Raw genomic sequence first — 24,076 nt, forward strand, 5'->3', positions numbered from 1 at the left:
GGACGTACATTTGTCAGTCCACCTCAGTTGACGTCAATTAAACTTTGTAAGCCAGCCTCATGCATGCCCCATGGACATAGGAAGGTAACACAAAGCTATGGGGTCATCATGCTGGAGAATAAACCACGGCGGGAGGGGAACATACTCCTGACTTTCAGGCTGAACAAACTTTCGGTGGGTAGAAGGAGAAGGTAAATGGATGCCCCTGTATCCTTCACCGCTGAAGCAAAGGGGCAGCGATTCGGCAAGAGGGGGCCCAGCAGTGCTGGTCCGAGATGCAAGGAGCTTGGTTTAGGTGGGGTAACCTGCTTTAGCCTGTTCCATTTGGACTCAAGGAAGCACGTTACAATTTTGCTGTATGTGCCACCCTTCTGCCAGCGGCATCGGCAGCTACCAGGGCCAGGTCGAGGTCGAGCCCTTCCTCTCTCTGCCCCCAGTCATCTGGGAATCTGTAACAACTCTGGGCACCTTTGCCAGGCAAGTCTCTACCCACTCTCCATTGCAGAGGTTTGAAGAAATGAACTTTGCTGGGGGCAGCAAAGGGAAGGGAAGGGCCGGGTTGAACTGGGGACGTATATTTACAGTTTAACGCCTTCCACCATTGTGTACCTCAGGGCGCATCAGTCACAGTCCCAGCAGTTGGACCCTGAACGCAGTTTGTTCTGCCCCCACCCTCAGCTCATGGCTCCCCAACTTCTTCGTTCACAGTTTGAGTTTCTGGGAGTTCAGGAAAATCAGGGCCTCTGGCCCATGAGCAGCTCTGGGGGTCTATCACCTGCCCAGCAATCGCGGTTCCAGCAGCTAGGACAGGGAGGCCTCACGGGAGTCGCTAGGCTGCCATGGATGGCTGCCGTCAACTCCTCTGCTCCCGCTGTAGTACGCTTTCCCATGGCGGTTCCCCCACCGAACCCTGTTGGGCTATGGCTGAATCCAGCTGCTGCTTTGCTCTGCCATTCAGTCTACTTGTCCCGGGCCGGAAAACTGGCCTTTGTGGTGAGCTCTGCCTAGCCAAGGCAATTCCAGCTCTTTGCTCAACTCTTCTAGATGCAAGGGGGTTGCGGGTTTTTATGTACCAGCCATGTCTCTACCACCCAAAGAGTTATTCCCACCAAGGCTGTGAAGCCCCTCCATCTTTGCCCCCCATCTCCGTCCAGGGCTCTCACCCCGCCTTGGCCAACATCCACGTCATCAGAGTGACCCCACACCTGGTTCTTGTCCAGGCAGATTGCCCGCAGGGTAAGCTCAAAAATATGGACCCCAAGTACAAACCTTAATCCCGGTATACCCCAATGTCCCTCACCAGTGCTGAGGGTCCAGGCCCCGGCCAAGGGTCCAGGGAACCTGCCCAGGGCTCCACCCTTGCACCAACTGTCCCCTCCAAAAATATTTCAAGGGAGACGAACCAAGATTCCTCAGCCACGTCCAGGGCATCCAGTGACCAAAGCCAGAGCCTGAAATAAAAACTGAGGCGGGAGCATCCAGCCCGTTACTCTGTGCAGAGAGAGACGCAGAGAGCGAGGGAGGCAGGGAAAACATCAGAGACAAACGGGTCTGCGCTTGAGTCTGCTCTCCAGGTTGAGCTACAGCAGCAGAGCTATGGTGGGGAAAGGAGGAGCCCAGGGCTCGGCTAGCAGGGGGCTGGGGGTTGGGTTTGAGGGGCACTGGCAGAGCTAAGATCCATGGCTGAGGGTATCTCAGCAGCAGGACAGTCCGAGACCTGCCAGGAGGCGGAGCAGGGCTGGCTCTGGCCGTCAGAACTGCCAGGCTCGGTGCCCAGGTCTGCTCCAGTGACGTTCCGTCAATCCCCTCTCCCTTCCCGTGGCTAATGCCTGGCCGGGGTGGTGCGCTCTGGCCGGCTGCGCTTTGTCCAGGAGCCCCGGGGCCCTGTGAGCTGGGGGAGAGATTCAGGATGCCCAAGGCAGGCCGCCTGCAATAAGAACAGGAGCAATGGCAGCTGGCGTTTCTGAGACTCCCCGGCGGATCGGGTGTTTCCAGTGGGCTGAGCTCAGTAACCGCTGTATCATTCCCATTAGAGTTTGGGGTGCTGCCCTCCCGGGCCCCCAGGCAACCCAAACCCCACCAGCAGAGGGTACAGCAGGAAGTGCCTTCTCCTTGGCACTCACCAGAGAATTGAGTTGCCAACTCACAGCAGCCCAATGGAAACTTACCCAGCCATGGGGGGGCTCGGTCTGAGAGCAGGCCAAGGGCACGACTCCAGCCCATGAGAGGTAATGGGGATGATGCCTGCAGGGCTGCACTGAGGGTGCACCCAGCCCTGTAGCCCACATGTCCAGGGGAGGTTACCAGGTGGGGAACCCCATGGGGAAATCCCTCTTCCGCCTTCTTCTGACGGTTGCCTACCATGTCCCTGGCTGAGCAGCTGGTACCAGCAGCTCCCTTAGCTCCATAAAGGGCTTTGGGATCTTCCAGGGCAAAAGGTTCCAGAAAGGCCATGAAATGTACAAGTTCCCAAGGATATGATGCTGGACATGTCAGCCAGGATACTGGGGGCAGGTTCCTGTGGAGGTGAATGACCAGGCCATGAGAGATCGGCTGGGATCCACCTTTGGGAAGAGCTAGAGCAAAGTGCCAGGCCCCTCTGGTGAGTGGAAACCCAGAGCTGTCCCTCCCACTCCCAGCCAGTGAAAGGAAGGGCAGGTTGTGTGTGTCTGCTAATGCCATGTAATGGGACGCACCCAGAGACAGTGTCAGAGGAGCAGTGAGAGCCCTGTAACCATGACACATTGCAAAACAAAGTCGTTCCCCCTCCTAGCCTCATTCTCAGCAACTGTTGACCCATTTTAGAGAAACTTTCCCCAAAACTTTGGATGGAGGCAGACAGCCGGCCTGGGAAATTTCAGCCCCAGCGTTTACAGTTCAGCAAAGTTACAGGCAACTGAAACCAAGGTCTTAAAATAGAAAGTGTTGGGCAGCCTTGGCTATTGGCATCTCTACCATCCTCACCTATAAAGAGATAGAGATAAAGCATATAGAGGTCGAGACAGAGCTTATAAGGTAACCGGAGACAGGGATTGTAGAGAGGGGACGTGGTTGGATAGCTGGACAGAGCATAGTCCATAGATAGCTCTAACTAGTTAGCTAGGTGTTTATACCACACCCATCCTCACGCTGCCTTGCTAGGCCATTCCAGCTCTCAGTGGTGGCTGGTTTCTTCTTAGCTATGTGGAGGGCAGGATTTGAATTCAAGGTGATCTTGACACTTTGGAGAATTGGTCTGAAATGAACGACATGAAATTCCATAAAAACGTGGGCCAAGTGCCACATTTAGGAAGGAAAAATCAAAGGCAGGGCTACAGACTGGGGTATAACTGGCTAGGTGATCATACGGCTGGAAAGGATCAGGAGGTACAGTGGATGACAAATTGAATATGAGTCAAGAATGTGATTCAGTTGCCAAAAAAACCCCGTATTGTCCTTCTGTCAGTTTTTCCTAACTTTCTCGTGCTAACATCTCCCACCACCTAAGCATTTTTGTCGGGGGCTAGTGTGGATCAGCTCCTCAAAACCACCAGCCTCCACCCTCACAAGCACTGCCTGCCTGGGCCCCGCAGGCCTCAGCCTGTGTGGGCCGGTTAGTGAGAGGTAGCCCCTGACCCCCTGTGTTCTCTGAGTGTCCCCCTGGAGCATCCAGCCCCGATCCACTGGACACGCACAGAACTACCAGGTGTGCTGTCCCACAGGGACTGTCATAAATATCAAGGGAAGGGTAAACACCTTTAAAATCCCTCCTGGCCCAAGGAAAAACCCTTTCACCTGTAAAGGGTTAAGAAGCTAGGATAACGTTGCTGGCAACTGACCACAATGACCAATGAGGAGACAAGATACTTTCAAAGCTGGAGTGGGGGAGAAACAAAGGCTCTCTCTGTCTGTGTGATGGTTTTTCCAGGGACAGAAGAGGAATGGAGTCTTAGAACTTAGTAAGTAATCTAGCTAGAGATGCGTTAGATTCTGATTTCTTTAAATGGCTGAGAAAATAAGCTGTGCTGAATGGATTGGATATTCCTGTTTTTATGTCTTTTTGTAAATTAAGGTTTTGCCTTGAGGGATTCTCTATGTTTTGAATCTGATTACTCTGCAAGGTATTTACCATCCTGATTTTACAGAGGTGATTCTTTTACTTTTTGTTCAATTAAAATTCTTCTTTTAAGAACCTGATTGCTTTTTAAATTGTTCTTAAGATCCAAGGGTTTGGGTCTGTGTTCCCCTATGTAAATTGGTGAGGATTTTTATCAAGCCTTCCCCAGGAAAGGGGGTGTAGGATTTGGGGAGGATTTTGGGTGGAAAGACGTTTCCAAGCGGGCTCTTTCCCTGTTATATATCCATTAGATGCTTGGTGGTGGCAGCAATAAAGTTCAAGGGAAAAAGGAAAATAGTTTGTACCTTGGGAAAGTTTAACCTAAGCTGGTAAAAAACATGGTCGCAGAGTGGTGGAATTAACTTGAAATAATTTTGAGATCAATTTGAGATTTTTTGAACCAAAAGTACAGATTTTAAAAGGAAATATTTTTTTCCCCTTTCGGCTGCTGGAAAGCAGGTTTTAAGCTGAAAGCAGTTAGAGGAGTTTTTTTTGTCTCTGCTTGGGGGCCAGAATTGTCTTTTGTGAGCTGAAGTTTTCTCTATCTAAAAGCAGGGTAGTTAACCTCCTGCAGGGAAATTCATTAGTCTTCACAGACCTGAAAAGGTTTTTTTTTTACCTAAGAGCAACTAGAGGGGTTTTCTGTCTATTTGCCTGGAGACAAAGGTGTTAGGATTTTTCTGTAGGCTGACAATCACTATCAGAGAATATAGGTATCATATTACAGCACAGCAAAATTTTACAAGCCAAGGTTTTTTTGTTTGTTTCTTTTATTTCTATCTCTTGGGTGTAAAGTTAGTTAAAAACAGAGAGGCAAAGATGGCAGAAACCAAGACACAACACAAATTGAAGTTAATCAGACTGGAGGCAGTGAAAGAGGCAGAAAAAGCCCAAGAATCTGCCCACAGGAGAGCTATGGAGATAAAGGACAAAGATATGGAGGCAGCGAAAGAGTAAGAAAAAAACCAAGGGGCTGCCCACCGGAGAGCTATGGAGGCAAGGGACAAAGAAATGGGAGGAGAAGGAAAAAGAGAGGAAGCATGTGGAGGAGGAGAAGGAAAAAGAGACGAAGCATGCACTGGAGATGGAGAAGGCAAAGGCTCAGCAGAATATACCAACAAACCCTAGCAATCCTTCTCCAGGTACCACTTCCCATCCCAGACAGTTCCCCACTTACAAGGTAAGTGATGATGGTGAGACCTTCTTAGAAAACTTTGAAAGGGCCTGCCTTGGGTACAGCATCTCTACCGACCAATACATCGTAGAGCTGAGGCCGCAGCTTAGTGGACCCTTCGCTGAGGTGGTGGATGAAATGCCTAAGGAATACATGAACAAGTATGAACTGTTTAAAACCAAGGCAAGAGTCAGAATGGGGCTAACACCCGAGCATTCCCGTCGATGGTTCAGAGCTCTAAGGTGGAAACCAGACGTGTCATTTACCCGACATACCTACCACATTGTGAAACATTGGGATGCCTGGATATCAGGAGCAAGTGTTAAATCTCCAGATGATTTGCCCTTCCTAATGCAAATGGCTCAGTTCTTAGAGGGTGTTCCTGAGGAAATAGAAAGATACATCCTAGATGGGAAGCCCAGAACTGTAATCGAGGCAGGGGAGATTGCAGCTGTCAAGGTTCCTTCCCCACTCTGAACTCTAGGGTACAGATGTGGGGACCTGCATTAAAGCCTCCTAAGCTTACTTTTACCAGCTTAGGTTAAAACTTCCCCAAGGTACAAATTAATTTTACCCTTTGCCCTTGCATTTCCACTGCCACCACCAAACTTTATCTGGGTTTACTGGGAAACGTAGTTTGGACACGTCTTTCCCCCCAAAATCCTCCCAACCCTTGCACCCCACTTTCTGGGGAAGGTTTGGTAAAAATCCTCACCAATTTCCATACGTGACCACAGACCCAAACCCTTGGATCTTAGAACAATGAAAAAGCATTCAGTTTCCTTACAAGAAGACTTTTAATACAAGTAAAGGAATCACCTCTGTAAAATCAGGATGGTAGATACCTTACAGGGTAATTAGATTCAAAACATAGAGAATCCCTCTAGGCAAATTCTTAAGTTACAAAAAAGACACACAGACAGGAATAGTCATTCTATTCAGCACAGTTCTTTTCTCAGCCATTTAAAGAAATCATAATCTAACACATACCGAGCTAGATTACTTACTAAAAGTTTTAAGACTCCATTCCTTTTCTGTCCCCGGCAAAAGCAGCATACAGACAGACACAGATCCTTTGTTTTTTTCCCTCCTCCCGGCTTTTGAAAGTATCTTGTCTCCTCATTGGTCATTTTGGTCAGGTGCCAGCGAGGTTACCTTTACCTTCTTAACCCTTTAGAGGTAAGAGGATTTTTCCTCTGGCCAGGAGGGATTTTAAAGGGATTTACCCTTCCCTTTATATTTATGACACGCCCCGCAAATCTCAGCTAGGGTGAAACGCTGGCTGGGATATCTTCCTGGAGCTCTAGGAAAAAACAGAGTTAATAAGACACATGCACCTCTAAATATACTACCAAGTACATAAAGACTAACAATATTTTCCACATCTCAAGGACGATTTTAACCAGTTGATTCTGGGAAACTTTCACGGGAGAGTGCATCAGCCACTTTGTTAGAAGCTCCTGAGATGTGTTGGATGTCGAAATCAAAATCTTGAAGAGCTAAACTCCACCGAATAAGTTTTTTGTTATTTCCCATGGTGGTATGAAGCCACTGTAGTGTAGCATGGTCGGTTTGCAGGTGGAAACGCCGTCCCCAAACATATGGGCGTAGCTTTTCCATGGCATAGACAATGGCGTAACATTCTTTTTCACTGACTGACCAGTTGCTTTCCCTCTCAGACAGTTTTTTGCTGAGAAACACTACAGGATGGAATTCTTGATCAGGTCCTTTCTGCATTAAAACTGCTCCCACACCACGCTCGGACGCATCGGTGGTTACTAGGAACGGTTTGTCAAAGTCTGGGGCCCTTAGTACAGGGTCAGACATGAGTGTCGCTTTAAGCTTGTTAAAGGCCTTCTGACACTCTTCAGTCCACTGAACGGCATTTGGCTGTTTCTTTTTGGTTAGGTCTGTCAGTGGGGCAGCGATTTGGCTGTAGTGCGGTACAAATCGTCTGTAGTAACCGGCCAAGCCTAAGAAGGATTGAACCTGTTTCTTTGACTTTGGGACAGGCCACTTTTGGATAGCATCCACTTTGGCCTGTAGGGGGCTGATAATTCCTTGAGCCACCTGGTGTCCAAGGGAAGTCACTCTGTTTAGGCCTATTTGACACTTCTTAGCCTTAACAGTTAGTCCTGCCTCCCTTATGCGCTCAAGGACTTTTTGTAGATGTTCCAGGTGTTCTGCCCAGGAATCCGAAAATATGGCCACATCGTCAAGGTAGGCGACTGCATATTCTCCTAATCCCGCTAGGAGACCATCTACAAGTCTTTGGAAAATGGCGGGTGCATTTTGCAGCCCGAAAGGGAGTACATTAAATTCATACAGCCCGAGATGTGTGATGAAGGCTGACCTTTCCTTGGCAGATTCATCTAGCGGTACCTGCCAGTACCCCTTGGTTAAGTCCAAGGTAGAGATGAACTGGGCCCGTCCCAGTTTCTCTAATAGTTCATCTGTGCGTGGCATTGGATAGTTGTCTGGGCAAGTTACAGCATTTAGCTTACGGTAGTCCACGCAAAAACGTATCTCCCCATCTGGTTTGGGAACTAGAACCACTGGAGATGCCCATGCACTTTCAGAGGGGCGGATTACACCCATCTGTAACATATCTTGGATCTCCCGTTCTATAGCAGTTTTAGCTTGAGGAGACACCCGGTAAGGTTGGACCCTAATTGGGTGAGCATTACCTGTGTCAATGGAGTGGTATGCCCGTTCAATCAGTCCTGGGGTGGCTGAGAACGTTGGCGCGTAGCTAGTGCACAGCTGCTGGATCTGCTGTCGCTGCATACGCCCAAGGGTCATGGAGAGGTTCACCTCTTCCACACCACCACCACATTTCCCTTCGTAGTAGACACCTTCGGGCCACTCAGCATCGTCTCCTCCCTGGGCTGTAAACTGACAAACCTTTAATTCTCTGGAATAAAAGGGCTTAAGAGAATTAATATGGTACACCTTAGGATTTCGGTTGGAGGTGGGGAATGCTATGAGATAATTAACAGTTCCCAGGCGCTCCTGGACCGTGAATGGCCCTTCTCACGATGCTTCCATTTTATGGGCCTGGAGCGCCTGTAAGACCATGACCTGGTCTCCTACTTTGAAGGAACACTCTCTGGCATGTTTATCATACCAGGCTTTTTGCTCTTTTTGAGCATCCTGTAAGTTTTCTCTAGCAAGGGCTAAAGAGGTTCGGAGGGTGTTTTGTAGGTTGGTTACAAAGTCCAGAATGTTAGTTCCTGGAGAAGGTGTAAATCCCTCCCATTGCTGCTTCACCAACTGCAATGGCCCCTTAACCTCACGGCCATATACAAGTTCAAATGGGGAAAACCCTAAACTGGGATGTGGTACAGCTCTGTAGGCAAAGAGCAACTGCTGCAACACTAGGTCCCAATCGTTGGAGTGCTCATTTACGAATTTACGTATCATGGCCCCCAAAGTTCCAATAAACTTCTCCACCATGCCATTTGTTTGATGGTGGTAAGGAGTGGCAACCAAGTGATTTACCCCATGAGCTTCCCAAAGGTTTTTCATAGTTCCTGCCAGGAAATTAGTCCCTGCATCTGTGAGGATGTCGGAGGGCCAACCTACCCTGGCAAAAATATCTGCTTGTGCCTGGCACACACTTTTAGCCCTGGTGTTGCTTAGAGCTACTGCTTCCGGCCATCGGGTGGCAAAATCCATGCAAGTCAGTATGTACTGCTTTCCTCTGGCTGTCTTTTTCGGAAAAGGACCCAGAATATCCACAGCTACTCGCTGAAATGGAACTTCAATGATGGGGAGTGGCTGGAGAGGGGCTTTGACCTGGTCTTGGGTTTTTCCCACTCTTTGGCACACCTCACAATACCGGACATAGGTAGAAACATCCTTGCCCATTCCCTCCCAGTGGAATGACCCCCCCAAACGGTCTTTGGTCCTGTTCACCCCAGCATGGCCACTAGGGTGATCATGGGTTAAGCTCAAGAGCTTGGCCCGGTATTTAGTTGTAACTACCAACTGTCTCTGAGGATGCCAGTCTTCCTGGTGTCCCCCAGAAAGAGTTTCCTTGTATAAAAGTCCTCTTTCTACAACAAACCTGGATCGATTAGAAGAGCTGAGAGGCGGTGGGTTGCTCCGTGCCGCCGTCCAAGCTCTCTGGAGGCTTTCATCTGCTTCCTGTTCGGTCTGGAACTGTTCCCTTGATGCTGGAGACATCAGTTCGTCATTGGATTGTGGACCTAGGCTTGGTCCCTCTGGAAGCGATATAGGGGATGGAGCTGTTTCTGTTGACTGTGAACCGCTCTCCGCTGGTGCACTATGTTGGGATTCAGGCTCCGGCTGAGCCTCTTGGGTCGGGTTATCGGCTGCTGCCAGTTCAGGGTCGGTGGGGCCCTCTGGTGTTGAGGTTGCAAGTATTGGATTCAGTGCTGACACGGGGTCTGGTGTTGGTTGTTCGGCTGGTTCCGGTTCTGGGACTGGTTCCGTCTGGGTCTCTGGAACTGGATCCACTACTGCTGTTGCAGACATTGGCCTGGGGTCCGGGTCCATCACCTCTGACTGGGTCCTGATAGAAGTTTCCGGAACAGAGCTAGGCCTCACGGCTTGTTTAGCCTGGCTGCGGGTGACCGTTCCCACCCTCTTGGCCCGCTTCACATGATTGGCCAAGTCTTCCCCCAACAGCATGGGGATGGGATAATCATCATAGACTGCAAAAGTCCACATTCCTGACCAGCCCTTGTACTGGACAGGCAACTTGGCTGTAGGCAAATTGAAAGAGTTGGACTTGAAGGGTTGAATCGTCACTTGGATCTCTGGGTTGATTAAATTGGGGTCCACTAAGGAAGCATGGATAGCTGACACTTGTGCTCCGGTGTCCCTCCACGCGGTGACCTTTTCCCGCCTACACTCACAGTTTCCCTCCGCTCCAAGGGTATCTGGGAGGTATCTGGGCCTGTGGACCTCTGGTGTGATTCCGGTGCAATGAACTGTAATCTGTTGGGGTTCTTGGGGCAGTTGGCCTTTAGATGCCCCAGCTCGTTACATTTAAAACATCGTCCAGCTGACAGGTCACTGGGGCGAGCAGGGTTGCTGGAGAACGGGGTGGTGGGACGATAAGGGGTCTGGAGGGTTCTTTGGGAGGTAGGTGGGGCCTTGGGCGGCCCCCAGTAATAGGGTGTGGTCTGGGGTGGTCCCTTCTGGTCTCCGCTCCAACTGCGACCAGTTTTCTTCTTCTCTGCCACCTCCACCCATCTGGCTCCAATCTCTCCTGCCTCGATTACAGTTTTGGGTTTCCCATCTGGGATGTATCTTTCTATTTCCTCAGGAACAGCCTCTAAGAATTGTTCCATTTGCATTAGGAAGGGCAAATTTTCTGGAGATTCAACACTTGCTCCTGATATCCAGGCATCCCAATGTTTCACAATGTGGTAGGCATGTCGGGTAAATGAAACATCTGGTTTCCACCTTAGGGCTCTGAACCATCGACGGGAATGCTCGGGTGTTAGCCCCATTCTGACTCTTGCCTTGGTTTTAAACAGTTCATACTTGTTCATGTGTTCCTTAGGCATTTCAGCTGCCACCTCAGCTAAGGGTCCACTGAGCTGTGGCCTCAGCTCTACCATGTATTGGTCAGTAGAGATGTTGTACCCAAGGCAGGCCCTTTCGAAGTTTTCTAGGAAGGCCTCAGTATCATCGCCTGCCTTGTAGGTGGGGAACTTTCTGGGATGGGAAGTGGTACTTGGAGAAGGATTGCTAGGGTTTGTTGGGATATTCTGCTGAGCCTTTATCTTCTCCATCTCCTCCACATACTTCCTCTCTTTTTCCTTCTCCTCCAGTTCTTTGTCCCTTGCTTCCATAGCTCTCCTGTGAGCAGCCGCTTGGTGTTGTTCTGCTTCTCTCGCTGCCTCCCTTTCTTGTTCCTTCTTCAGCCGCATGAGTTCTATCTGTCTTTCATGTTCCCTTTGTCTTTCCTCAGCCTGAAATTTGGCTAATTCGAGCTGTAGTCGAGCCGCGGATTTTGTCATTCTAACCTCTCTGTTTTTAACTAACTTTACACCCGAGGTTTAGAAATAAACAAACATAACTTGGCTGTAAAATTTTGCTGTGCTGGAATAGAATACCTATTCTCTGATAGTGATTGTCAGCCTACAGAAAAAGACAATTCCCTTGTCTCTGCTCTGGGCCCAAATTAAAGCAAAAAACCTCCAACTACTTGGAAACCTGCTTACCCAGCCCAAAGAAAAAGCAAATGGGTAGAACACACACCCCCTATTTACTTTTAGGAAGAAAAGAAAAAAAAACTCTGGGTTGGAAGACTGTGAATTTCCCTGCAGGAGTTAAGTACCCTTCCTCCAGGCAAAGAAAACCTGCAATTCACAAAGATAATCCCCTTTTGTCTCTGCTTGGCCACAAAGCAGAGAAAAAACAAGCTGCTTTCAGTTTCAGCTGCTTTCTGGACTTCCTTTCCAAAGGAAAAAAAATTTCCTTTTTAAAATCTGTATTTCTAGTTCAAAAAATCTCAACTGGATCTCAAAATGATTTCAGGTTAATCCCACCACTATGCCACCATGTCAAGGTTCCTCCCCCACTCTGAACTCTAGGGTACAGATGTGGGGACCTGCATGAAAAACCTCCTAAGCTTATCTTTACCAGCTTAGGTCAAAACTTCCCCAAGGTACAAAATATTCCACCCGTTGTCCTTGGACTGGTCGCTACCACCACCAAACTACTACTGGTTACTGGGGAAGAGCTGTTTGGACACATCCTTCCCCCCAAAATACTTCCCAAAACCTTGCACCCCACTTCCTGGACAAGGTTTGGTAAAAAGACTCACCAATTTGCCTAGGTGACTACAGACCCAGACCCTTGGATCTTAAGAACAATGAACAATCCTCCCAACACTTGCACCCCCCCCTTTCCTGGGAAAAGTTGGATAAAAAGCCTCACCAATTTGCATAGGTGACCACAGACCCAAACCCTTGGATCTGAGAACAATGAAAAAGCATTCAGTTTCTTACAAGAAGACTTTTAATAAAAATAGAAGTAAATAGAAATGAAGAAATCCCCCCTGTAAAATCAGGATGGTAGATATCTTACAGGGTAATTAGATTCAAAAACATAGAGAACCCCTCTAGGCAAAACCTTAAGTTACAAAAAAGATACACAGACAGAAATAGTTATTCTATTCAGCACAAGTCTTTTCTCAGCCATTTAAAGAAATCATAATCTAACACATACCTAGCTAGATTACTTACTAAAAGTTCTAAGACTCCATTCCTGGTCTATCCCTGGCAGAAACCAGCATATAGACAGACACAGACCCTTTGTTTCTCTCCCTCCTCCCAGCTTTTGAAAGTATCTTGTCTCCTCATTGGTCATTTTGGTCAGGTGCCAGCGAGGTTACCTTTAGCTTCTTAACCCTTTACAGGTGAGAGGAGCTTTCCCCTGGCCAGGAAGGATTTCAAAGGGGTTTACCCTTCCCTTTATATTTATGACACCTGGGGACAGGCGTGTTGATGTTACAGGCCTCATGAACTGGAGATATATCCATAGACTGGGCAACCCCTCCAGTATTAGTGACATTGCACCCCATATGTTTATGGAAATATGCTTATGAGTGAATATGATGTAACTGGAATATGCTTCATGCAAAAAGGTCTCTTGTAAGGTATCATTACAAAGCTTATAATCTACTGAGTGTGGTCATCCTATTTGTATGAACGTATCGTTCTTGTATCTGAAGTTATAATTATGAAGTTTTACTCTGAAGTCCTATTGTAACTATGCAAAGGGCAGGCCATTAATGGTGGTTTGGAATCTTGATGGCTTCCATTAACTAGGACAATTGGTTGTAAATGGCTCTGTTTACTTGAAAGCCTTCCTGTGTTCCTATAAGTCAGGCCGGGAAGAATGGAGGCTTGAAGTCTCACAGGACATGTGAACATGTCACATGACACTGGAATCCATCTTAAACCTGGTGCTTTTCCATTTAGAAGGAACGGTGGGAACCCAGAGAGACAAAGGATTCCCACCTTGTGCCAAAGATATAAAAGGGGGTGGAATAGAACAAAGGGGGCTGCCAGTCATGAGAAATCCCTAGTTACCACCTGAGCTGGAACTAACGAGAACTGTACCAGGGAAAAGGATTGGTGTCAGACTAGGAAGGAGTCTAGTCTGTGAAAGAAGCTTATTGGAACATCTCTGAGGGTGAGATTTACCTTTATTCAGTTTCTTCATGTATTAGGCTTAGACGTGTGTGTTTTGTTTTATTTTGGTTGGTAACTTACTTTGTTCTGTCTGTTATCACTTAAAACCACTTAAATTCTACTTTTTATACTTAATAAAATCACTTTTCTTTATTAATGAACCCAGAGTAAGTGATTAATACCTGGGGGAGCAAACAGCTGTGCATACCTCTCTATCAGTGTTATAGAGGGCAGACAATTCATGAGTTTACCCTGTATAAGCTTTATACAGAATAAAACAGGTTTATTTGGGGTTTGGATCCCTTTGGGAGCTGGGTGTCTGGATGCTGGAGATAGGTGACTTGCTGAGCAGTTTTTGGTTAAAGTCTGCAGCTTTGGGGGCATGGACCCAGACCTGGGTCTGTGTTGCAGCAGGCTAGTGTGTCTAGCTCAAGAAGGCAGGGTTCTGGAGGCCCAGGCTGGCAGTGTAAAATGGGCTCAGAGGTAATTCCAGCACGTCAGGTGACAGTCCCAAGGGGGTCTCTGAGACCGAACCAGTCACACCCTCCAGCATCACCCACCAGCATCAGCATCAGCCACCTTCTAGTCTAGTCAAATTCTTCTACCTTGGAGTCCAAGAACCCAAGACCCTTTCCCAGTCACCTCCAGTAGGATGGCCCCAGCTCCAAGCACCTCACCAGCCCTGGCATGGACAAATAGGGGAGACACCCTGTGATCAGGTCAGAGGCAAAGATGGTATCTGACAGGGAGAGGAGAAGCCGGAGCGATGTTTCTTCATCACATCAGATAAATTCTGCAAAGAAACCAAAAGAAATCATCACGTCACAGACTCCACAGGGCTTAGAAAGGCTGGGAACATGGAGATGGCTCACCTGGCGCTGAGATGCAGCCACCTCTGGGGTGGGGCAGCTGGGGAATTGGGGGTATTGGGGCCATTACTGACTGCAAGGGGAGAGCATCCCCTTCCTGCTTCCTGCAGCACAGCTGGCCAGTCCTCACCTTTATCTTGTCCTCCCGGCACAGATGGCCATCACCTTCCACAACCAGAGAGTCGTGGACAGCGCCCTCACAGACCACGCTGTGTTTCTGAGGGAGAACGTGAGTCCAGGGGGCGGAAGGGTCTGCACCCCCAGCCAGGGGAACCCCAGAGGGAAACATCCCGGCCAACCCCGTGGGCTTTAGGCTTTGGGGAGGTGATGGGAGCTCATATCTCCAGCTCCTAGGGTACTTATGGAGATTGGTGAATCCAACCCATGTACAGTGGAGGCCCTGATCTCAGTCACAGGAGTGAGGGGAAGTTTCTGTGCTGTAGCCGGAGGGTCCATGGGTGAGACAGGGTCACACACCCGCCCCTTCTAACAGCCTGGGCCCCTCCTCTCCCCCTCCTCTCCCGCTCAACGCAGGACGGCCTGTCCCGGCGCATGGTCGACTGTCTGACGATGGATCCGAACGCAATGGCAGAGCAGTTCGAGGAGCAGCGCAGGTGGCTGCTGGGGCGGTGCCGGGAGGAGATGAGGGAGCCAGAGAAGGAGACCCTGCTGATGGCCCTAGAGGCGGAGATGAATCAGGAGGCCGAGACTTTCCTGGAGACCTACCGAAGGCGCTATCAGCATCACACCACCAACCAGAGAGCCATGGACAGAGCCCGCAGAGACCACGCTGACTTTCTGAGGGAGAAGGTGAGTGAGAGGGGTTGTGGCCCCATGCAGGGGAACCCCAGCGAACCATCCCAGCCATCCCCATGGCCTATGTTTTTTTGGAAGGAGATGGGACCTCGTATCAGCTTCTGAGGTGGCTGCAGAGATGGGAGACCCCAACCCCAGTACAACAGGCATCCTGATCTCAGGCACGGAGTTCGGGGGAAGTGGCTCTCCTGTAGCCAGAGGGTCCATGGGTGAGATGGGGCCGCACACGCACACCTTGTAACAGCCTTGTGTCCCCCCTCTCCCACTTCTCTCCCGCTCAAAGCAGGACGGCCTGTCCCAGCGCATGGCCGACTGTCTGACGGTGGATCCGAGCGCAATGGCGGAGCAGTTTATGGAGCAGCGCAGGTCGCTCCTGGAGCGGTGTCAGAAGGAGATGAAGGAGCCGGAGGAGACCCTGATGACGGCGCTAAAGGCGGAGTTGACTCGGGAGGCCGAGACCTTCCTTGGGACCTACCGAAGACACTATCAGAGTCACAACATCAACCAGAGAGTCATGGATAGAGCCCGCCAAGACCACGCTGACTTTCTGAGGGAGAAGGTGAGACAGGGTGAAACTGTGCTCCAGCCCGGGGAACCCCAGGGAAACATCCCGGCCAGCCCCATGGGTTGTGGGTTGTGGGGCAGGAGACAGGAGTTCATATCTCCAGCTCCCAGGGTGGCTGCAGAGATGGGAGACTCCAACCCATGCACGGGATGGGGCTCTGATCTCGGTCAGGGGGGTGGAGAGAAGTTGCTGTGCTGTAGCCAGAGGGTCCACGGGTGAGACGGGGTTCAACCCCCACCTTCTAACAGCCTTGGGCCCCCTCCTCTCCGGCTCCACACAGGACGGCCTGTCCCAGCGCATGGGCGAGTGTCTGACGGTGACGCCGAGTGCAATGGCGGAGCAGTTCGTGGAGAAGCGCAGGTCGCTGCTGGGGCGGTGCCGGGAGGAGATGAAGGAGCCGGAGGAGACCCTGCTGACGGCGGTGGAAGCGGAGCTGACTCGAGAGGCCGACATCTTCCTGGAGACCTCCAGAGAGCGCTATCTGTGTCACTTAACCAATCTGGGCCAGAAGTTGGGGCAGGGGCTGATATTGTTGTTGGCAGCGAAGTCAAGTTTTCGTCACTGAGGCTGCAGAGCTAAGCAGCAGCTGTTAGGGTGGGGCTGGGGGTGGGAGTGGGGTGGACACTACAGCCAGGATGTACATGTGCAGGGAGGTGGGTAGCAACATCGGGCAGCAGGAAACGGCGAGAGCTGCAGCTGCCCACATCGACAGGGCATCACCATCGACACAACAGTTGGACCGTGAGCCCCTGCTCTGTGATTTTCACTAAAACACCTTCCAGGGAGGCCTCCAGCCGGGATGGGAAGCCATCAAGGCACAGAAAATTCACATCTGCCCTCAGAAGTTAGTCCCAGTAGTTATCCTCCCACAGTCTGGATTACAGTGGGAAGGAAAAGAATGGCTTAAGACACACCTGTCAGCTATCACTTCAGAGCTTAGTTGAGCTGGGCGAACTATGGGGATTTTTGTTCTCTGGTATGAGGGAGTAGGGATCATTAACCTTTTAATGTTGCATGGGAGTTTTACTAGTCTACTTGTAGGCATTTTACTAGCTGCTTGTAGGCATTGTGTGTATCCTCTTTGCAGCTGGTTGTGAACTTGAATGTTCTTTCCAGGGTACCATAGTTTTCTACAGAACTTCTGAATTCAACTAGGTTAAAATATATAAAAGGAGAAGAATTTTTTCAATATTTTTATTAATCTTTTTCTAAAACAAAAAAGCAAATTCCTCCTGTGCTGGCTGAGGAAAGTCGTGGTTTCATTTACCTTCAGCTTTACATTTACAATGTTCTGAAGAGGTTTAGCGAATAGCTCAGTGGTTGGTGAGCCTGTCGGGAGGAGAGGCAAATTCATGCACAGGTATAGTGTGTGCACATGCTGTAAAAAGACATCAGCCTCTGCCCCCCTCCATCTCTGCCTTCCCCAGGATTGCTGGGCCTCCCCCAATCACCTGCTAACTGTAGTTTGTTCGACTTGAACAGTCCCTGTTTAGTAACCCCCTAAAGTTCGTTTCAACTCCTCATGTAAATAAAAATAAAATAAAATTAAATAAAAAAAACAGTATCCCTCATAATGTCACGGCAAACCTGGTGGCTGAACTTTGTGACTTTGTCCTCACCAATAACTATTTCACATTTCGGGACAATGTATACCTTCAAATCAGCGGCACTGCTATGGGTACCGGCATGGCCCCACAGGATGCCAACATTTTAATGGCTGACTTAGAACAACGCTTCCTCAGCTCTCGTCCCCTAATGCCCCTACTCTACTTGCGCTATATTGATGACCTCTTGTTAGCCGACGGCCAAGGATGTTTGGTGAGGTGCCAGCTATGCCCGTTTATACCATCCGTGACTTTAACCGCTAGGACGCACTGTCCCTTCGCGGCGGGCAGCCCGGGCTAGGCTGACGGATGCCCCAAGGTCCTAACCACCCGTGACTTTAACTGCTAGAGCTCAGAGCTCCTTCGCAGCGGGCAGTCAATACTGACTGACAGGTGCCCCAATGGCAGCACTAAGAGCCTCTCCACACCCGTGACTTTAACTGCTAGAGCTCAGAGCTCCTTCGCAGCGGGCAGCCAGGATTGACTGACAGGTGCCCCAAGAGTTTGCCCCGTGGAGGCGGCACAACTCAACGCTAGGCTCTTAGTACTCTCACCTAATGGCCAGGCTTTAGAGCCAAAACGGCTGAGGTTCTTTAATTGTGTTGGCTGCTTTACAGTAAACCAGAGAAAACAAGTCAGGCTTATGCATAAATGGTTACCAAAATTTATTAAGCTAGATTCTAATCATGTGGTTACAAAATTGCTAGTGCCTACTTATTTAAATGTAGAGATGTTACACACACAAACAAGTTACAAAACTGAAGCCACAATCCCAAAGAAAACAAAGTATAGAGCTCTATTTCAAAATATGTGTACACTAAAGATAGGAGATCAGGTGTGGGTGCTTCTTACCCTCCTTGCATCTCTCGATTCCAGCGGTGCCAAGCCAGGATCGGTCACTCAATTCCGCGGAAAGACGAATAAGGGACAAGGCGTAGGGACCCTCTTAGCTGCAGAAGCCTTGGGAGGCTGTCACTTATCTGACCAGCAGATAGATAGTGAAAAGCACTCAAAAATCATGGTGCTGTAGGTCCCCTACTTATACCTCTGTACTCCTTTATTCTCTTTCTCCTTTCTTATGCCAAATTGAGGCTGGTCTGTCGGGGTGACGCCAGCTTTCGCAAGAGTAGTTTACACTTGCAAGGGAGAGAAACAATAAGTGTCGACGACTGGACATTTCTTTTATCAGGGTAAATATTTTCCCACCTAGGATGTTGGTGTGTGTGCATCACGCTATTTAGTTGGGGCTAAGAGCCATGTCTGTCACAGGGCCTCTGCCTGCTGTGAGCTTAATCGTCGTATCTCTTCCCAGAGGCACATTGTAGCAGCACACCTGTGCTTTCACAGCTTCAAAGGCTGTGCTGGAATATATGTTAAGTGCCCTGTTCCTGCTTCCTCCTGTGTTTCCAGCAATGCTGGTCTGGGGTGGGGGGGGGGGGCTGTCTGTCTGGCTACATTCCACCCCCTGATGCACCACACTACATCCCAGATTGCAAGGTGACGGTGATGCCAGCACCTCTTGCCCTCCTTGGGGAAATCTAGAAATACCCAACAACCAAATTAGAGGATGAGGGTTCGCGGAATTGGGTAGGATCCCTTTTTAGCTCTAGGTATCTGATTTGTGTGGAGGACAGAGCAGTTTGAATCAAACGCTTCATAATACATAAAGTTACACAAAAAACAATTACAATAATTAAAATGGTTAAAACAGTTTTCACAACCGAATGTAAAAACGGGGAGAGGGAGAATCCCAAGTGTTGAGCTAACCATCGCATCCATGAGGTTTGTCCATTCTCAGCCACTGCATGTACTGGTACCAATTCAATTCCCAGTGCATTGGTTGAATCCAGCAAGGTGCACATCCAGCCATTTGTAGCACCAGCAGCTGAGGCGATGGTTTGGATTGCTCCCCGAAGAGGATGTTCTGGTATTGCCAAGGTGACTGGAGCCAACAGAAGGATCATGAGGGCTTGCAGGAACATATCTCTGGTGGGTCGTGTTCTAGCTAAAAAACTTATTTTAAAACCAAAAGCAAAAATTACACCTGCTATTATAAGTAATGGCAAATATATCAACAGTCCCTAGTAGTCTCTAGTGATCACACAGGTCTGCTGCATGATCCATTTTGCTGACAGGTTAGCTGGCAGGTTGCTCGGAACCATGGGACCATTCCTGCAATAAATCACATGGTCAGCCGGTCTTGGATGCGATCCAAGCCTCTGTAATGGTTATTAGCCTTTTATCAGCATTTAAGGCACTCCATACACCTTTCTCTTTATAGGCGTGCAAAACGCAGGTAAAGGTTCCCAAGGCTGGGTGTTTAATCACAACAGTGTCTCCGGGGGCATACTTGGAACTGTGCAGTGGTGTTCTGGCAGGGGAGATAGCTTTCCCTGTAGGGAAGAATCCCCTGCTGATTGGACTTCCTGTAGGAGTCTGTCTGTTGTTTAATCTCTGCACCACTTCGTCCAGTCTGTCTCCCCATGTGCCATCAGTAGGCTTCAAGTGATTCTTTAGCAACCCATTCCAGCGCTCGACCATGCCATTAGATTGAGGTCGATATGGAAGGTGGAAGGTCCATTGGACTCCATGGTTAAGGGTCCATTCCCTTACAAGTTTATTCTTAAAATGCGAACCATTATCTGATTGGATTTCTTGAGGCATTGGGACAATTGCTGTTAAGCGGTTTAGTCCCATAACTGTGGACAACCCTGTTGCCAATCGGGTTGGATATGCAAAACCAATCCCTGAAACAATTTCTACTCCAGTCAAGATGTATTTCCACCTCTGCCTTGTAGTGGGCAGTGGTCCGACATAGTCGACCTGCCAGGTTGCCCATAGTGTTTTTCCATCTCTTAGCCTGGCAAACCTTTGTCCTTCTGCTATATGTTTTCTAGTCTCAGCACAAATAGTGCAGGCTTGCACCAGGTCTCTAGCCTGTCTGTGGGTGATAGGCCACCCCCTGATATGTGCTTGCCGCACTAACTCATCACTTCCTGTGTGTCCTAAATTATCATGTAACCATGAATATAAGCGTTCCCATTCTACTTGTGTGGTAAAGAGCTGGGCAGCTGCATCGGCTAAATTGTTTAACTGTGCAGCTGGGGTATTATTCCTCTGATGAGCTGAGACATGTCCTATAGACAGGGGTTCTTGCAGGCCATGCTGATATAACCACTGCCAGTATTCCAGTCCCCAGACTGGTTTACCTCCTATTTCCCAGTGGTTATTTTTCCAGTTAGTGATCCACTGAGTGGCACCTGCCCATACCGCATAGGAGTCCGTATATACTGCGGTGGCTCCTGCTTCACAGGCCAGTTTAATTGCAGCCAATTCTGCAAGTTGTGCTGACCCATCAATTTCAGCAGTTAGGGGTGCTGCAGAGGGGTCTGCAGGCACTGCTGCAGCTTTTCCCTTCCATTTTCCTTTTACCAGCCTGGCACTGCCATCAGTGAACCATACTCCCTCAGGCTTAGAAGGATCAAATGGGGCAGCATCCTTAATGGGAGACTGCTGTGGAGGCAGGCGGTATTCATCAGGCATTCCTACTTTCCATAGGGATTCCTGAATCATAGTGGGGTTTTGTGCAGTGTCTGCACTCCCTACCCTGTGGTGTATGTAAAGTGCCCATCTTTGGATAGTCATCTTTTGTGCTACACCAGGTGGTAACTCTTTCCCTTCCAATATAGGTTTAATGATTGGAAGAGGAGTGTGAATTGTGATGTCCTTATCCTGAGTTAATTCCTCAGTTTCTCTCAAGGCTGTGTAAGCTGCCAGAAGCACCTTCTCATAAGGCGTGTAGTTAGCCTGTGACCCTTGCCATGACTTGGAACCAAACTGAATTGGTCGTCTGGGAGCAGAGTCACTGTCTTGCCAGAGAGCATAAGACATTCCAGTGGCTCCCACAGTTAGGTACAAATGGAGTGGGGCTTCAGGATGTATGGGACCCAGAGCCTGATAGGTGTGTATCTCCCCTATCAGTTGCCTGAGGGCTTCCTCATGGGCAGGAGCCCATTCCCAGGCAGCACTTTTCTTTAACAAATTGTACAATGGTCTGGCGATAATGGCAAAGCCAGGTACATGTTTTCTCCAAAACCCCAGGGTTCCCAAAATCTGTCTCAATTGATCTTTACTTTCAGGGGAGGGTGCCTGATTTAGCTCTTGCACAGTGTCATTAGGCACAGACCTCCGACCTCCCATCCATACAGTACCTAAGAATTTTATCTCTTGGGAGGGACCTTGGCATTTCTCAGCTGGTAACTCTAAATTAAGGGCTTCTAGTGCTCCTTTGATTTGATTCACAGCCTTCTGTACCTCTTCTGAGGTTTTCCCACCTATTAAGATGTCATCAATGTATTGCACAGTTTGTACATTGGGTGGCAGTATAAGGTCATCTAGGACCTTTGCCAGTGCCCCATGGCAAATAGTGGGTGAGTGTTTAAACCCTTGTGGCATTCGGGTAAAAGTGTATTGTACACCTTTCCAAGTAAAAGCAAATCTTTCCTGGTCAGCTGGTTGCAAAGGGACCATGAAGAACATGTCCTTTACATCTAATACTGCTAGCCAGGGTTTATCCCAGGTTTGTATGGTGTTTACAATATCTGTTATGCTAGGGACTGCTGCAGTTAATGGTCCAGTGTTACTGTTTAGCTTCCTATAGTCTATAGTGAGTCTCCATTTGCCATTTGGTTTCTTGATGGGCCACACAGGAGAATTAAACGAGAGTGGGTACGAATTAAAATTCCTCGCTGTTCCAAATCTTTGATCAGGTCAGTAACAGGGCTTATGGCCTCGCTGGGACATTATACTGCTTTGTGTTTGTTACTGTTGAGGGCGGGGGAGCAGGCGCGCTGCTAAGTAAGTTTACAGAATAGTGGGGAGGGCTTTCCTCTTCCAGGTGGGTGGCATGAGGAACAGAACTGACTCCAAAAGCCCATCTTTCCCCATTCATCCTTCCCTTCTTTCCTCTTAAAACGTCCATGCCCAGTATGTTGGCATTGCCCAAAATCACCTCATATCTTCGGGGCTGATGGTGGGGTTGCAAGGGGATATCCAGTTTTATCTTAACTAATGGGTAAGTTATGGTACTGCCATTTACCCCTGTAACAAGTACCTGCTTTCCGCCAGTAGGTGGCGAGCCCTGAAAACTTTCTCGCTTAATCATGGACCTTTGAGCCCCTGTGTCCATTAAGAAAGGAATAATGTGTTTGTCATTTACAGTTACATGTATCCGGGGGTCTTTTGCTGTTGTTTTCTCCTCTTTGGATTTAAGCTGGTTTATTAGGAGAGGAGATTGACCCCCGCAAGCTAGTTTCCCTGCTCTGGTAACTCTTGCAGTTGCCGCAGCAATGGAGTATACCGGGTGTCTGCAGGTGGGGAAAGAGGAGAGAGCTGCAGAGGTGCACTGGGAGTAGCATGAGTTGTCTCCCAGTCAGCTCTTTTAAAGGTGGTGAATAATTTTAGCCGCTCTGTGGGTAGTCCATTTATCACATCTCTGGGATAACCTAAAGCCAGACATTGTCTCCACAACTTGGCTCTAAGCTCCTTTTCCTCCTGGGTTGGCTCTCGCTTGTTTTTATGTCCTTTAGATGGTGCCCCCTTGTTTCCCTGAAGGGAACGCATCTTAGCTTTGCCTGTCAGTGCTCTGATGTCTCCGAATTCTCTAAAGTATGACACCAGAAGGTTTAGCAGTGCCCGAAAGGTACTGTTACGTGCTGCAGCTTCTGATCTAAGGGACAGTGCCATAGCCCTGTGGTTACTCGGAACTCCCTTAAGCAGGGGTCTGAGATCATCTACATCTACCTGACCCTCCCATGGGCTTTCATAGGCTAACTCTTGAGGGTTTTGACCAAGCATGCTAATGACAGCCACAGTTAATAGAGCTGTTTTTACCTCATCTATGTTGGTCCAGTGCATTACTGTGGGTTCATCTCGGTCTGCTGGGTAAATTCCTCTTGCCCATCGACAAGCCAGAGACCAAAGTGTTTTAGGGGTGTTCCCCTCTGAGTGTTCCAGGAATATTCCTGCACCTAAGTTAAGGCGCTCAGTTTCTTGGGCTGTCAGGCGTATATATCCACCCCCAGTGTCCCAGAGGCGGACCAGCCACTCTATTATACCTTCCTCAGGCTTTTTAGCAAAATCTCCCTGGATTGTTTTTAACTCCATGGGAGTATATTGGCGGGTGGTAATTTTGGTAAAGTGTGTTGGAGCTTTACTCCCTTTTCCCTTTTTACCTCCCTTCTTTGTTTTTGAAGAGGTGGATGGATAATTGTCATCCCCTTCTTCATCCAGCTCTGCCCCACTCAAATTTTCCTCATGTTCTTCTGATTTATGATGTGTGATAGCTGGTCTTAATTTTACAGAGGGACCTTCCTCCTCAGAGGAGGGGGACTCATTTGCTGAATCCCAAATGTCTCCATCCCATTCCTCAGGGTCTAGCCAGAGAGCAGTCTCAACTTTAGCCCGGTTGATTCTGCGTGTTTTAGTCTCCAGCTTTTCCCTTCGTTCTATCCCTTCTTTCTCAATTAAGGGAAGTAATCTTTTCTGAAGATGTTCCATATCCCTATTCAGTGTTCTTACTCTGGTATCTAAATTCTGGCATTCCTGGCGCAGTGTGTCCCTTTCCTGTTGTAGCCTATTAAATTCTATTGCCAGACTATGATAATCCTTACAGGCAGCTTGCCAAATGTTAGTAAGCAGCCATATACAAGCACCTTTTCCTTTCCCTTTCTTCATCTTGCAGGCAGTTCTCCAGTTACAGAAATGCTGCCAGATC

At 48.8% G+C, this 24,076-nt stretch overlaps 1 protein-coding gene across 1 annotated transcript; it reads left to right on the forward strand.

Annotated features, from left to right (window-relative positions):
• Nucleotides 1–14,470: 14,470 nt before the first annotated feature.
• On the forward strand, nt 14,471–16,262 carry LOC140912227 (uncharacterized). Its single transcript, XM_073346357.1, has 4 exons — nt 14,471–14,545; nt 14,851–15,126; nt 15,416–15,691; nt 15,978–16,262. Exons 1-4 carry the CDS (start codon nt 14,471–14,473, stop codon nt 16,260–16,262), a joined length of 912 nt encoding a protein of 303 aa, XP_073202458.1.
• The last annotated feature ends 7,814 nt before the right edge of the window (nt 16,263–24,076 follow it).

This window comes from Lepidochelys kempii, chromosome 6, assembly GCF_965140265.1.
Source record: "Lepidochelys kempii isolate rLepKem1 chromosome 6, rLepKem1.hap2, whole genome shotgun sequence".
Classification (NCBI taxonomy): Eukaryota; Metazoa; Chordata; order Testudines; family Cheloniidae; genus Lepidochelys; species Lepidochelys kempii.